Genomic DNA, 14,688 nt, shown 5'->3' on the forward strand with positions numbered 1-14,688 from the left:
ACAAAAATGAATTTAATTGAACTGGATGTTGTGATTTGGAAACAGATGTTATTACAAAGAATATAATATCTTTGTGTAAATTAGAGAGGACGTACATCCTCTAATGTTAAAATGGTTCCATCTAAGATAATGTGCTTTATTACATGCACCTCAGACTGCATTTACTGATTACACAGAATCTCTCACAGCTGTTACTGAGTCATGTATTGTAGGTTCAAACAACTGTGTAGCCAACACTCATTCTCCAGCTATCAATTTCTCACCAAGAATAGACAGGTCTGTTTACTGTAACTCCTCAGTTTCTCATAGCTAAGGGTTCAGGGGTTAAAGTTCATCCCTCCTGCACTGCGTTCACAGTGTAGAGGTCACTGCGGCGTTGGGCTGTGATGGGGATCTGTTGACGAACGTTGGCCAAATACTGCAGGTCTGAAAAACACACAGAGGGAGAGGTCAGGACACTGATAAGCTAAAGTAAACTACAGTTAAATTAGTCACAATGGATAATGGTGCTGAATCAAACTACAGTCACATTAGATAATGGTGCTGAATCAAACTACAGTTACATTAGATAATGGTGCTGGCTCAAACTAGTTACATTAGATAATGGTGCTGAATCAAACTACAGTCACATTAGATAATGTTGCTGGCTCAAACTAGTTACATTAGATAATGGTGCTGGTTCACAAAGAGGTTAAGAACCACTCAGTCACACAGAACCACTCTGGTACCACAGAATCACCCTGGTACCACTCACCAATGTCTGCGTAAACAACAGTCTCTTCAGACCCCGCCTTAGATATCACCTCTCCCCTGTCATGATAATGAAATAACTGTTAGAAATGCTTTCAATCACGTCACACATCCAATAAAACACATTCGGTACACAGGACATGACTGGTCTCTGTGGCAACCACACAGACCAAAATACTGCCGCCTTCAGAGAAAACAGTAGAAAACAGACAGTATGTGCTGGCTAACAACAGTGGTGTGATCCCAGGCTGTCTAGTACTCACCAGGGACTAACAACAGTGCTGTGATCCCAGGCTGTCTAGTACTCACCAGGGACTAACAGTGCTGTGATCCCAGGCTGTCTAGTACTCACCAGGGACTAACAACAGTGCTGTGATCCCAGGCTGTCTAGTACTCACCAGGGACCTCAACAGTGCTGTGATCCCAGGCTGTCTAGTACTCACCAGGGACTAACAGTGCTGTGATCCCAGGCTGTCTAGTACTCACCAGGGACTAACAGTGCTGTGATCCCAGGCTGTCTAGTACTCACCAGGGACTAACAACAGTGCTGTGATCCCAGGCTGTCTAGTACTCACCAGGGACTAACAACAGTGCTGTGACCCCAGGCCACGTAGGAGGCCGTCTCATCTCTGGCAGGGGAAGCCGTGGCCACATACACCTGGTTATCAACCGCCCTGGTAGGGAGAGAGACGAGAGTCTGAGTTAAGGACCACACACACCTGGTTATCACCGCCCTGGTAGGGAGAGAGACAGACGAGAGTCTGAGTTAAGGACCACACACACCTGGTTATCAACCGCCCTGGTAGGGAGAGAGACAGACGAGAGTCTGAGTTAAGGACCACACACACCTGGTTATCACCGCCCTGGTAGGGAGAGAGACAGACAAGAGTCTGAGTTAAGGACCACACACACCGCAGCAAATGTTTCTCTACCGTTCATCTGCCGTTCGTTCAGCGTGTTTCAGAGACCCCCCCCCCCCCAGCTGGTGGCTTACATTTTTGCGCAATTCAAGTTTAAGTTTCCGACCCATCAGTTCAGTATTCAATATAGTAGAAGCTACATACAGGGTCTGGGCCTGGGCCAGTACCAAATCTGCAGAGAAAAACACTGGTAGACACTGTATGGACATGCAGCCAGGGGTTAGGAGACAGACACTGTATGGACATGCAGCCAGGGGTTAGGAGAAAGACACTGTATGGACATGCAGCCAGGGGTTAGGAGAAAGACACTGTATGGACATGCAGCCAGGGGTTAGGAGAAAGACACTGTATGGACATGCAGCCAGGGGTTAGGAGACAGACACTGTATGGACATGCAGCCAGGGGTTAGGAGACAGACACTGTATGGACATGCAGCCAGGGGTTAGGAGAAAGACACTGTATGGACATGCAGCCAGGGGTTAGGAGAAAGACACTGTATGGACATGCAGCCAGGGGTTAGGAGAAAGACACTGTATGGACATGCAGCCAGGGGTTAGGAGACAGACACTGTATGGACATGCAGCCAGGGGTTAGGAGACAGACACTGTATGGACATGCAGCCAGGGGTTAGGAGAAAGACACTGTATGGACATGCAGCCAGGGGTTAGGAGAAAGACACTGAATGGACATGCAGCCAGGGGTTAGGAGACAGACACTGTATGGACATGCAGCCAGGGGTTAGGAGACAGACACTGTATGGACGAGCAGCCAGGGGTTAGGAGACAGACACTGTATGGCAGCAGCATAAGTGGTGGTGGATGTGTGGATGTGAGTCTGTAGGTGGTTCATTGTATTTCTGCGCCCGGCCCGCCACAGGAGTCGCTAGAGCGCGATGGGACAAGAACATCCCTGCCGGCCAAACCCTCCCTAACCCGGACGACGCTGGGCCAAACCCTCCCCTAACCCGGACGACGCTGGGCCAATTCTGTGCCACCCCATGGGTCTCCCGGTCGCGGCCAGCTGCGACAGAGCCCGGACACGAACCAGGATCAGAGCCCGGACACGAACCAGGACACGAACCAGGATCAGAACCAGGACACGAACCAGGATCAGAGCCCGGACACGAACCAGGATCAGAGCCCGGACACGAACCAGGATCAGAGCCCGGACACGAACCAGGATCAGAACCAGGACACGAACCAGGACACGAACCAGGATCAGAGCCCGGACACGAACCAGGATCAGAGCCCGGACACGAACCAGGATCAGAGCCCGGACACGAACCAGGATCAGAGCCCGGACACGAACCAGGATCAGAGCCCGGACACGAACCAGGACACGAACCAGAATCAGAGCCCGGACACAAACCAGAATCTCTAGTGGCACTGCGATGCAGTGTGAAAGTTAGTGTGAGTCTGTGATAGTAGGATACACATGTAAACAGGGCTGAAAAGCGACCGGTATTTGGATACACATGTAAACAGGGCTGAAAAGCGACCGGTATTTGAATACACATGTAAACAGGGCTGAAAAGCGACCGGTATTTGGATACACATGTAAACAGGGCTGAAAAGCGACCGGTATTTGGATACACATGTAAACAGGGCTGAAAAGCGACCGGTATTTGGATACACATGTAAACAGGGCTGAAAAGCGACCGGTATTTGGATACACATGTAAACAGGGCTGAAAAGCGACCGGTATTTGGATACACATGTAAACAGGGCTGAAAAGCGACCGGTATTTGGATACACATGTAAACAGGGCTGAAAAGCGACCGGTATTTGGATACACATGTAAACAGGGCTGAAAAGCGACCGGTATTTGGATACACATGTAAACAGGGCTGAAAAGCGACCGGTATTTGGATACACATGTAAACAGGGCTGAAAAGCGACCGGTATTTGGATACACATGTAAACAGGGCTGAAAAGCGACCGGTATTTGGATACACATGTAAACAGGGCTGAAAAGCGACCGGTATTTGGATACACATGTAAACAGGGCTGAAAAGCGACCGGTATTTGGATACACATGTAAACAGGGCTGAAAAGCGACCGGTATTTGGATACACATGTAAACAGGGCTGAAAAGTGACCGGTATTTGGATATACATGCAGGAATATATAAATACTACGGTAATATATACACTACTGTTCAGAAGTTTGGGGTCACTTAGAAATGTCCTTGTTTTTGAAAGAAAAATAACAAATTGGTCAGAAATACAGTGTAAACATTGTAATGTTGTAAATGACTATTGTAGCTGGAAACGGCTGATTTTGAATGAAATATCTACATAGACTTTGTTTCTGGCCCATTATCAGCAACCATCACTCCTGTGTTCCAATGGCACGTTGTGTTAGCTAATCAAAGTTTATCATTTTAAAAGGCTAATTGATCATTAGAAAACCCTTTTGCAATTATGTTAGCACAGCTGAAAACTGTTGTCTGATTAAAGAAGCAATAAAACTGGCCTTTAGACTAGTTGAGTATCTGGAGCATCAGCATTTGTGGGTTTGATTACAGGCTCAAAATGGCCAGAAACAAAGAACTTTCTTCTGAAACTCATCAGTCTATTCTTGTTCTGAGAAATTAATGTTATTCCATGCGGGAAATTTCCAAGAACCTGAAGATCTCGTACAACGCCGTGTACTACTCCCTTCACAGAACAGCACAAACTGGCTCTAACCAGAATAGAAAGAGGAGTGGGAGGCCCCGGTGCACAACTGAGCAAGAGGACAAGTACATTAGAGTGTCTAGTTTGAGAAACAGACGCCTCAAGTCCTCAACTGGCAGCTTTATTAAATAGTACCAACAAAACACCAGTCTCAACGTCAACAGTGAAGAGGCGACTCCGGGATGCTGGCCTTCTAAATTTCAGTGACCCCAAACTTCTGAACGGTAGTGTACATGTCGACAGGAGTAATAGTGACCAGTGGCAGGATAAATAGATAGATACTAATGGTAATAAACAAAAAAATAAACGTCCCTTTTTCAGGACCTTGTCTTTCAAAGATAATTCGTAAAAATCCAAATAACTTTACAGATCTTCATTGTAAAAGGGTTTAGACACTGTTTCCCCATGCTTTAATTAAGGTCACAGTTATGAAAACTTAGGACACTAAAGAGGCCTTTCTACTGACTCTTAAAAACACCAGAAGAAAGATGCCCAGGGTCCCTGCTCATCTGCGTGAAGGTGCCTTAGGCATGCTGCAAGGAGGCATGAAGACTGCAGATGTGGCCAGGGCAATAAATTGCAATGTCCGTACTGTGAGACGCCTAAGACAGCGCTACAGGACGGACAGCTGATCGTCCTCGCAGTGGCAGACCACGTGTAACAACACCTGCACAGGATCGGTACATCCGAACATCACACCTGCGGGACAGGTACAGGATGGCAACAACAACTGCCCGAGTTACACCAGGAACACACAATCCCTCCATCAGTGCTCAGACTGTCCGCAATAGGCTGAGAGAGGCTGGACTGAGGGCTTGTAGGCCTGTTGTAAGGCAGGTTGTCACCAGACATCACCGGCAACAACGTCGCCTATGGGCACCGTCGCTGGACCAGACAGGACTGGCAAAAAGGGCTCTTCACTGACGAGTCGCGTTTTTGTCTCACCAGGGGTGATGGTCGGTTTCGGGTGGAGGGTCCTTCATGGTCTGGGGCGGTGTGTCACAGCATCATCGGACTGAGCTTGTTGTCGATGCAGGCAATCTCAACGCTGTTGAGATCCTCCTCCCTCATGTGGTAGCCTTCCTGCTGGCTCGTCCTGACCTGACCCTCCAGCATGACAATGCCACCGGCCATACCGCTCATTCTGTGCGTGATTTCCTGCAAGACAGGAATGTCAGTGTTCTGCCATGGCCAGCGAAGAGCCCGGATCTCAATCCCACTGAGCACATCTGGGACCTGTTGGATCGGAGGGTGAGGGCTAGGGCCATTCCCCCCAGGAATGTCTGGGAACTTGCAGGTGCCTTGGTGGAAGAGTGGGGTAACATCTCACAGCAAGAACTGGCAAATCTGGTGCAGTCCATGAGGAGGAGATGCACTGCAGTACTTAATGCAGCTGGTGGCCACACCAGATACTGACTGTTACTTTTGATTTTGACCCCCCCTTTGTTCAGGGACACATTATTCCATTTCTGTTAATCACATGTCTGTGGAACTTGTTCAGTTTATGTCTCAGTTGTTGAATCTTGTTATGTTCATACAAATATTTACACATGTTCAGTTTGCTGAAAATAAACGCAGTTGACAGTGAGAAGACGTTTCTTTTTTTGCCGAGTTTATATACATGTAAACAGGAGTAATAGTGACCGGTAGCAGGATAAATAGATACATACTAATGATAATGGCAATCAATAATCAATGACCAGCACCGTAGTGGTAGTAATACACACAAATTCTTATTTACACTGACGGCCAACCAAAAGGCCTCCTGCGGGGACGGGACTGGGAATAAAAATATAGGACAAAACACACATCACGACAAGAGAGACACCACAACACTACATAAAGAGACCTAAGACAACAACACAGCAAGACATGACAACACAGCATGGTAGCAACACAACATGACAACAACATGGTAGCAACACAACATGGTAGCAGCATAAAACATGGTACAAACATTATTGGGCACAGACAACAGCACAAAGGGCAAGAAGGTAGAGACAACGATACATCTAATCAATAATAATTTTAGCAGCGGCGTAGGTGTGAGGGAGAGCAGTAGTTGTTAGCCATTTAACAGTCTTATGGACAGGGGATAGAAGCTGTTTAGGAGTCTGTTGGTCTGAGCCTTGATGCACCGGTACCTCCTGCCGGACGGGAACATGGAGAACAGTCCATGTCTGGGGTGGCTGGAGTCTTTGGCAATTCATCAGGCCTTTAAGACACCGCCTGGCATGTACGTCCTGGATGGCTGGGAGCTTGCCCCCAGTGATATGGTGGGCCGTCTTCACCATCCTCTGTAGGGTCTTCTGGTCGCGGGCTGTGCAGTTGCCATACCAGACGGTGACACATCCAGTCAGGATGCTCTCGAGATGTAGAATCGGTTTGTACGGCTGGTACTCTGTTCAGAGATGCTTAGTACTCTCTGGCATGTCACAGCCTTTAGGACGGCGTGACTCTACCGGTGTCTCAGGACGGCGTGACTCTACCGGTGTCGTCACAGCCTTTAGGACGGCGTGACTCTACCGGTGTGTCACAGCCTTTAGGACGGCGTGACTCTACCGGTGTGTCAGGACGGCGTGACTCTACCGGTGTGTCAGGACGGCGTGACTCTACCGGTGTGTCAGGACGGCGTGACTCTACCGGTGTGTCAGGACGGCGTGACTCTACCGGTGTGTCAGGACGGCGTGACTCTACGGGTGTGTCAGGACGGCGTGACTCTACGGGTGTCTCAAGACGGCGTGACTCTACCGGTGTCTCACAGCCTTTAGGACGGCGTGACTCTACCGGTGTCTCAGGACGGCGTGACTCTACCGGTGTCTCAGGACGGCGTGACTCTACCGGTGTCTCAGGACGGCGTGACTCTACCGGTGTCTCAGGACGGCGTGTCTCTACCGGTGTCTCACAGCCTTTAGGACGGCGTGGGCAGAAAAGAGCCAGTGAGCAGGACACAGCAAATGGTTTTAAAATGGAAAATGACTTAATAGAAGATGTTCACCAACCTTCCTCTCTGCAGCAGTTCCCAGTGGGCCGGCCCGGTGGTCATGTTGAAGGCTCCAGGGTAGACCAACAGCTGGCATCCTGATGGAACACAGATAACAACATCCTCACTGTCCAGGTCTGCCCACGGTTCATTCATTACATTACATCAATACATTCCCTACTTCATATTGTTTTTAATATACATGGCCCCTTTGGGATCCTTTCTGCCGGTCTACCTACAATGGTTACCAGGTTGGTAAGACTTTCACAGCTCAGCTCAGCTGTCACCATGTTACCCTCACCTTTCTTAGAGTAGAGTTGGGCCAGCTCTGCAAACCTCATGTCATAGCAGATCCCTACACCCACCCTGCAGTATGCTAGAGGAGACAAGACAGAGAAGGGCTAGTTAGAGTTAACCCAATACACAGTAACTCGCGGTTAGAGTTAACCCAATACACAGTAACTCGCGGTTAGAGTTAACCCAATACACAGTAACACGGGGTTAGAGTTAACCCAATACACAGTAACACGGGGTTAGAGTTAACCCAATACACAGTAACACGGGGTTAGAGTTAACCCAATACACAGTAACTTACCAGACTATACCCAGCATGCTACAATGCAGGTTTGGAGGTGGCACTATGTGAAAAGTGTTGCGTCCCAAGTGACACCCTATTACTGGTCAAAAGAAGTGCACAATTCGTCAGCGAGTGGGTAACCCACCTCTACCATCCGTCCCATTGGCCAACGTGCAATCATTGGAGAATAAACTGGATGAGCTCCGTTCAAGACTATCCTACCAACGGGACATTAAAAACTGTAATATCTTATGTTTCACCGAGTCGTGGCTGAACGACGACGTGTATAATATACAGTTGGCTGGGTTTTCCGTGTATCGGCAAGACAGAACAGCTGCATCCGTTAAGACAAGGGGTGGCGATCTGATCTATTTGTCAATAACAGCTGCTTGCCTGAGGTAGAGTACCTCATGATAAGCTGTACACCACATTATTTACAAAGAGAGTTTTCATCTATATTTTTCCATAGCTGTCGATTTACCACCACAAACCAATGCTGGCACTAAGACCGCACTCAACGAGCTGTATAGGGCCATAAGCAAACTGCTCATCCATAGGTGGCGCTCCTAGTGGCCGGGGACTTTAATGCAGGAAAACTTAAATCCGTCTTACCTAATTTCTACCAGCATGTTAAATGTGCAACCAGAGGAAAAAATACAAATAAAAACTCTAGACCACCTTTACTCCACACACAGAGCCGCGTACAAAGCTCTCCCTCGCCCTCCATTTGGCAAATCTGACCATAACTCTATCCTCCTGATTCCTGCGTACAAGCAAAAACTAAAGCAGGAAGTACCAGTGACTCACTCAATACGGAAGTGGTCAGATGACGCAGATGCTACGCTACAATGCTGTTTTGCTGCACAGACCGGAATATGTTCTGGGATTCATCAGATGGCATTGAGGAGTACACCACATCAGTCACTGGCTTCATCAATAAGTTCATTGATGACGTCGTCCCCACAGTGACCGTACGTACATATCCCAACCAGAACCCATGGATTACAGGCAACATCCGCACTGAACTAAAGGGTAGAGCTGCCGCTTCAAGGAGTGGGACACTAATCCGGACGCTTATAAGAAATCCCATTATGCCCTCAGACGAACCATCAAACAGGCAAAGAGTCAATACAGGACTAAGATTGAATCCTACTACACCGGCTCTGACGCTCTTGGATGTGTCAGGGCTTGCAAACTATTACGGACAACAAAGGGAAATCCAGCAGCGAGCTGCCCAGTGATGCGAGCCTACCAGACAGGCTAAATGCCTTTTATGCTCGCTTCGAGACAAATAACACTGAAATATGCATGAGAGCACTAGCTGTTCCGGATGACTGTGTGATCACGCTCTCCGTAGCAGATGTGAGCAAGACCTTTAAACAGGTCAACATTCACAAGGCCGCTGGGCCAGACGGATTACCAGGACGTGTACTCAGACCAACTGGCTAGTGTCTTCACTGACATTTTCAACCTCTCCCTGACCCAGTCTGTAATACCAACATGTTTCAAGCAGACCACCATAGTCCCTGTGCCCAAGAACACTAAGGTAACCTACCTAAATGACCCACTCCAATTCACATACCGCCCCAACAGATCCACATCAATCTCTATTGCACTCCACACCGGCCTTTCCCACCTGGACAAAAGGAACACCTATGTGAGAATGCTATTCATTGACTACAGCTCAGCGTTCAACACCATAGTGCCCTCAAAACGCATCATTAAGCTAAGGACCCTGGGACTAAACACCTCCCTCTGCAACTGGATCCTGGACTTCCTGACGGGCCACCCCCAGGTGGTGAGGGTAGGTAACAACACATCCGCCACACTGATCCTCAACATGGGGGCCCCTCAGGGCTGCGTGCTTAGTCCCCTCCTGTACTCGCTGTTCACCCACAACTGCATGGCCAAGCACGACTCCAACACCATCATTAAGTTTGCTGACGACAACCGTGGTAAGCCTGATCCCCGACAACGATGAGACAGCCTATAGGGAGGAGGTCAGAGACCGGACCATGTGGTGCCAGGACAACAACCTCTCCCACAATGTGAGCAAGATAAAGGAGCTGATTGTGGACTACAGGAAAAGGAGGGCTGAACACGCCCCCATTCACAGTGACGGGGCTGTATTGGAGCGGGTCGAGAGATTCAAGTTCGTTGTTGTCCACATCGCCAACAAACTAACATGGTCCAAACAAACCAAGACATTCATGAAGAGGGCACTTTATTTAGTCTTATTGTTATTTGATCGTGTTACTTTTTTACATATTTTTTTAACTGCATTGTTGGTTTTCTTTTTTTAATTTAACCTTTATTTAACTAGGCAAGTCAGTTAAGAACAAATTCTTATTTACAATGACGGCCTAACCCGGCCAAAACCGGACGACGCTGGGCCAATTGTGCGCCGCCCTTTGAGACTCCCAATCACGGCTGGTTGTGATACAGCCTGGAATCAAACAAGGGTCTGTAGTGACGCCTCTTGCACTGAGATGCAGTACCTTAGACCGCTGCGCCACTCGGAAGCCTGAGGTTAAGGGCTTGTAAGTAAGCATTTCACTGTAAGGTCTACACATGTTGTATTCGGTGCATGTGGCAAACATAATTTGATTTGACTACATAGGGAATAGGCTGCCATTTGAGACGCAGACTCAGAGACTCACGTGTGTCGAACATTGACAGGTTGCTCCCTGGGCTCAGTGTCTCTGACTCCTGGAAACGGATCTTCCCTGGAACGTCGATGTCAAAAAGGTGGATCTTCAAGAGGAACAGTGGTAAATATAAAGAATGTATGGCACTCAAATACAACCAGTGTCCTGTGAAAGCATTTCTCCCCTCATAAAGTTGGAGTCATACTGTATGCATGTGTTATACATGTATATGTCCCTTGTCCCTACCTTCCTGTCTTTGAGCACCAGGTTCCTGCCTTCCTGTGTTTGAGCACCAGGTTCCTACCTTCCTGTGTTTGAGCACCAGGTTCCTGTTTCTACCTTCCTGTGTTGGAGCACCAGGTTCCTGTTTCTACCTTCCTGTGTTGGAGCACCAGGTTCCTGTTTCTACCTTCCTGTGTTGGAGCACCAGGTTCCTGTTCCTACCTTCCTGTGTTGGAGCACCAGGTTCCTACCTTCCTGTGTTTGAGCACCAGGTTCCTGTTTCTACCTTCCTGTGTTGGAGCACCAGGTTCCTACCTTCCTGTGTTGGAGCACCAGGTTCCTACCTTCCTGTGTTGGAGCACCAGGTTCCTACCTTCCTGTGTTGGAGCACCAGGTTCCTACCTTCCTGTGTTGGAGCACCAGGTTCCTACCTTCCTGTGTTGGAGCACCAGGTTCCTACCTTCCTGTGTTGGAGCACCAGGTTCCTACCTTCCTGTGTTGGAGCACCAGGTTCCTACCTTCCTGTGTTGGAGCACCAGGTTCCTACCTTCCTGTGTTGGAGCACCAGGTTCCTACCTTCCTGTGTTGGAGCACCAGGTTCCTACCTTCCTGTGTTGGAGCACCAGGTTCCTACCTTCCTGTGTTGGAGCACCAGGTTCCTACCTTCCTGTGTTGGAGCACCAGGTTCCTACCTTCCTGTGTTGGAGCACCAGGTTAATACCTTCCTGTGTTGGAGCACCAGGTTCCTACCTTCCTGTGTTGGAGCACCAGGTTAATACCTTCCTGTGTTTGAGCACCAGGTTCCTACCTTCCGGTGTTTGAGCACCAGGCTGCCGTCAGGTCCAAACACTGGACAGGTGTTATACAGCTTCCCTCCATCATCCTCCTCAGGGATGGAGCCTGAATACACCAATACATCTCATTAACACATCACAGCCCACTGTTTAACACACAGCTCATATATCGACACACAGCTCATATATCGACACACAGCTCACATATCGACACACAGCTCACATATCGACACACAGCTCACACATCGACACACAGCTCACACATCGACACACAGCTCACATACCGACACACAGCTCACATACCGACACACAGCTCACATACCGACACACAGCTCACATACCGACACACAGCTCACATACCGACACACAGCTCATTAACACACAGCTCATATATCTACACACATCATTTAATCAGAGCCTACTAAAGAGCTGCTTTCAGTCTACTGTCCACTATGACTATACTGCTGTCCAGCTACGGGGACAATCCCAACGGCTGTCCAGCTACGGGGACAGTCCCAACGGCTGTCCAGCTACGGGGACAGTCCCAACGGCTGTCCAGCTACGGGGACAGTCCCAACGGCTGTCCAGCTACGGGGACAGTCCCAACGGTTGTCCAGCTACGGGGACAGTCCCAACGGTTGTCCAGCTACGGGGACAGTCCCAACGGCTGTCCAGCTACGGGGACAGTCCCAACGCCTGTCCAGCTACGGGGACAATCCCAACGGCTGTCCAGCTACGGGGACAATCCCAACGGCTGTCCAGCTACGGGGACAATCCCAACGGCTGTCCAGCTACGGGGACAATCCCAACGGTTGTCCAGCTACGGGGACAATCCCAACGGCTGTCCAGCTACGGGGACAGTCCCAACGGCTGTCCAGCTACGGGGACAGTCCCAACGGCTGTCCAGCTACGGGGACAGTCCCAACGGCTGTCCAGCTACGGGGACAGTCCCAACGGTTGTCCAGCTACGGGGACAATCCCAACGGCTGTCCAGCTACGGGGACAGTCCCAACGGTTGTCCAGCTACGGGGACAGTCCCAACGGTTGTCCAGCTACGGGGACAATCCCAACAGTTGTCCAGAGTTCCTCTCACCTCCCACCAGATACACCTGGCTCTCCTTGGCTGCCTCAGACAGAACCTGACTGGACTCTCCAGGGATCTTCTCTGCATACTCAGGGAAGAAGCCAGTTCCATAGGGGGAGTTGAAGCACTCCTGGTACATGGAAATATAATCAATATGTTTGGATGGTATTATGGGAAACAACTGGCACAGTGACCCTTTCTAATGAGAAGTCAATCAATAATAAAACAAGTCAATATTAATTCCTGGAAAAATAGATCAATTGTTCCACTGATGGAAATTAAATCATATTTCCCATCAGCAGTTGTCACAAAGTGCTTTATGGTAGCCCCCTGCCTAGACCACAAAGAGAGAGCACAGTGGCCAGGAAAAAGACATCTATAGAGGAACCAGGCTCATGGTGTGGCCCATCACCACTAAACATTGCAGAAGAGTAAAAAGGGGGCGGTGAACTCACAGGTAAGACCACCACTTTGGCCCCTTGTGCAGCTGCTTCTTTGATCAGCCCCCGGGCTCTGGAGAGGTTGTCAGCTTTGACCTTGGTCACATGTAGTTGGACCACTGCTAGACGGAACTCTGGGGGCAGAAACAAAATGGTCACCATTCAGACACCAATGTTTAAAAAAAAAACTCTTCGATGATATGCAAATAAAAATGCTGGCTATGCCCATTACATAATCCCGCTCAAGGTCAATGACCAGACACTACAATTTTTTTTTATTTCACCTTTATTTAACCAGGTATTTATATATATAACCCTGACCCTTTATTTAACCAGGTAGGCCAGTTGAGAACAAGTTCTCATTTACAACTGCGACCTGACCAAGATAAAGCAAAGCAGTTTGACAACATACAACAACACAGAGTTACACATGGAGTAAAACAAACATACAGTCAATAATACAGTGATCAACAAGGGGTCATGGTGGGAGTATTTTAATGTAAAGTCTATAAAGGGGAGCATGTAACCTGGCGGTTAAGAGCGTTGGGCCAGTAAACAAAAAGTCGCCGGTTCGACTCCCTGAGCCGACTAGGTTAAAAAAAGATATGTCAGTGGACTTGAGCAAGGCGCTTAACCCCGACTGCTCCTGTAGTCGCCCTGGATAACAGCATCTGCTAAAAGGTCAAAAATATAAGTGAAGACTGCACAGGTGTACATCGATTTCAACTTCTACAACTTTACTACATGCATTGAAAATAAACACTTGCCTATTTTCAGCTGTCAACAACAGAGCCAATGGCAACACGAGTAGCAATGCACATTTGAGCTGGAAATCTCAACATAGTTAGCTCGAAAATACACCTAATGTTGTCACCTGTAAAAGCCGGTTCTGCTTCAATAGGCAGCTCTTTCTACTTACTAGACATTGTCTTGGCCAATAGAGACATCAGTGCTTGCAGCAGTTTGCAGGATTCGTGTTCTCATAATATGAACGTAGGAAAAACATCTCTTCTTCCGGGTCTATGCTGGACATCTTTCAAAATAAAGGTATTTTGTTTTAGTTCAAGCACTTAGTTCAGTTTATGCGCATATGTAGCTGGCTAGCCCAACCGGTCAGCAGATGCCACTATAATTAATTGATTGTCATTATAGCAGGGCGGTTGTTATTATACCTCTGTGTCTCTGGCCGATTGGGCCGATCTTTCTGTGGAACGGTTGTCACTAGTTACCACAGCCACTAAGTCATAAACCCCGCCTCTTTCTACCATTTCTCTCTTCTTAAAGTCTCCTGTGAAACCTAATCCTAACATTAACCCTAACCTTCATTTCTTAAACATAGACATTTCAACAACATGCTGGTTATAGTGGTTGCAAATGTTGAATAGGAAAAACAAATGCAGGGGTGAAACTTAATTCAAGAGATTAGATACTGTATATACTGAACCAAAAATATAAACGCAACATGCAACAATTTCAACGATTTTACTGAGTTACAGTTCATATAAGCAAATCAGTAAATTGAAATAAATTAATTAGGCCCTAATCTATGGATTTCAAATGACTGGGCATGGGCGCATCCAGCCAATCACAATG

The 14,688-nt window shown here is 48.2% G+C and overlaps 1 protein-coding gene across 1 annotated transcript; it reads right to left on the reverse strand.

The window, feature by feature from the left end:
- On the reverse strand, positions 1-14,302 carry nit2 (nitrilase family, member 2). The gene is made up of 11 exons (NM_001141655.1): positions 14,268-14,302; positions 14,015-14,128; positions 13,111-13,229; positions 12,665-12,785; positions 11,586-11,677; positions 10,568-10,661; positions 7,632-7,706; positions 7,350-7,428; positions 1,326-1,424; positions 755-810; positions 1-426 (listed from the first exon to the last, which is right to left on the reverse strand). The coding sequence occupies exons 2-11, from the start codon at positions 14,040-14,042 to the stop codon at positions 332-334; spliced, it is 858 nt and encodes a 285-aa protein (NP_001135127.1). The 5' UTR covers positions 14,043-14,128; positions 14,268-14,302; the 3' UTR covers positions 1-331.
- Between the last annotated feature and the right edge of the window lie 386 nt (positions 14,303-14,688).

This window comes from Salmo salar, chromosome 16 (assembly GCF_965601325.2).
Source record: "Salmo salar chromosome 16, fSalSal1, whole genome shotgun sequence".
Classification (NCBI taxonomy): Eukaryota; Metazoa; Chordata; class Actinopteri; order Salmoniformes; family Salmonidae; genus Salmo; species Salmo salar.

Coding starts and splice junctions, on each gene's coding strand:
- nit2 (NM_001141655.1), bottom strand. CDS start 14,042: ATGTCTCTATTGGCCAAGACAATGTCTA. Junction 13,230..14,014: donor ATTGGCCAAGACAATGTCTA/GTAAGTAGAAAG, acceptor TTCTGCCCCCAG/AGTTCCGTCTAGCAGTGGTC. Junction 10,662..11,585: donor TGGTGCTCAAACACCGGAAG/GTAGGAACCTGG, acceptor TTCCTCTTGAAG/ATCCACCTTTTTGACATCGA.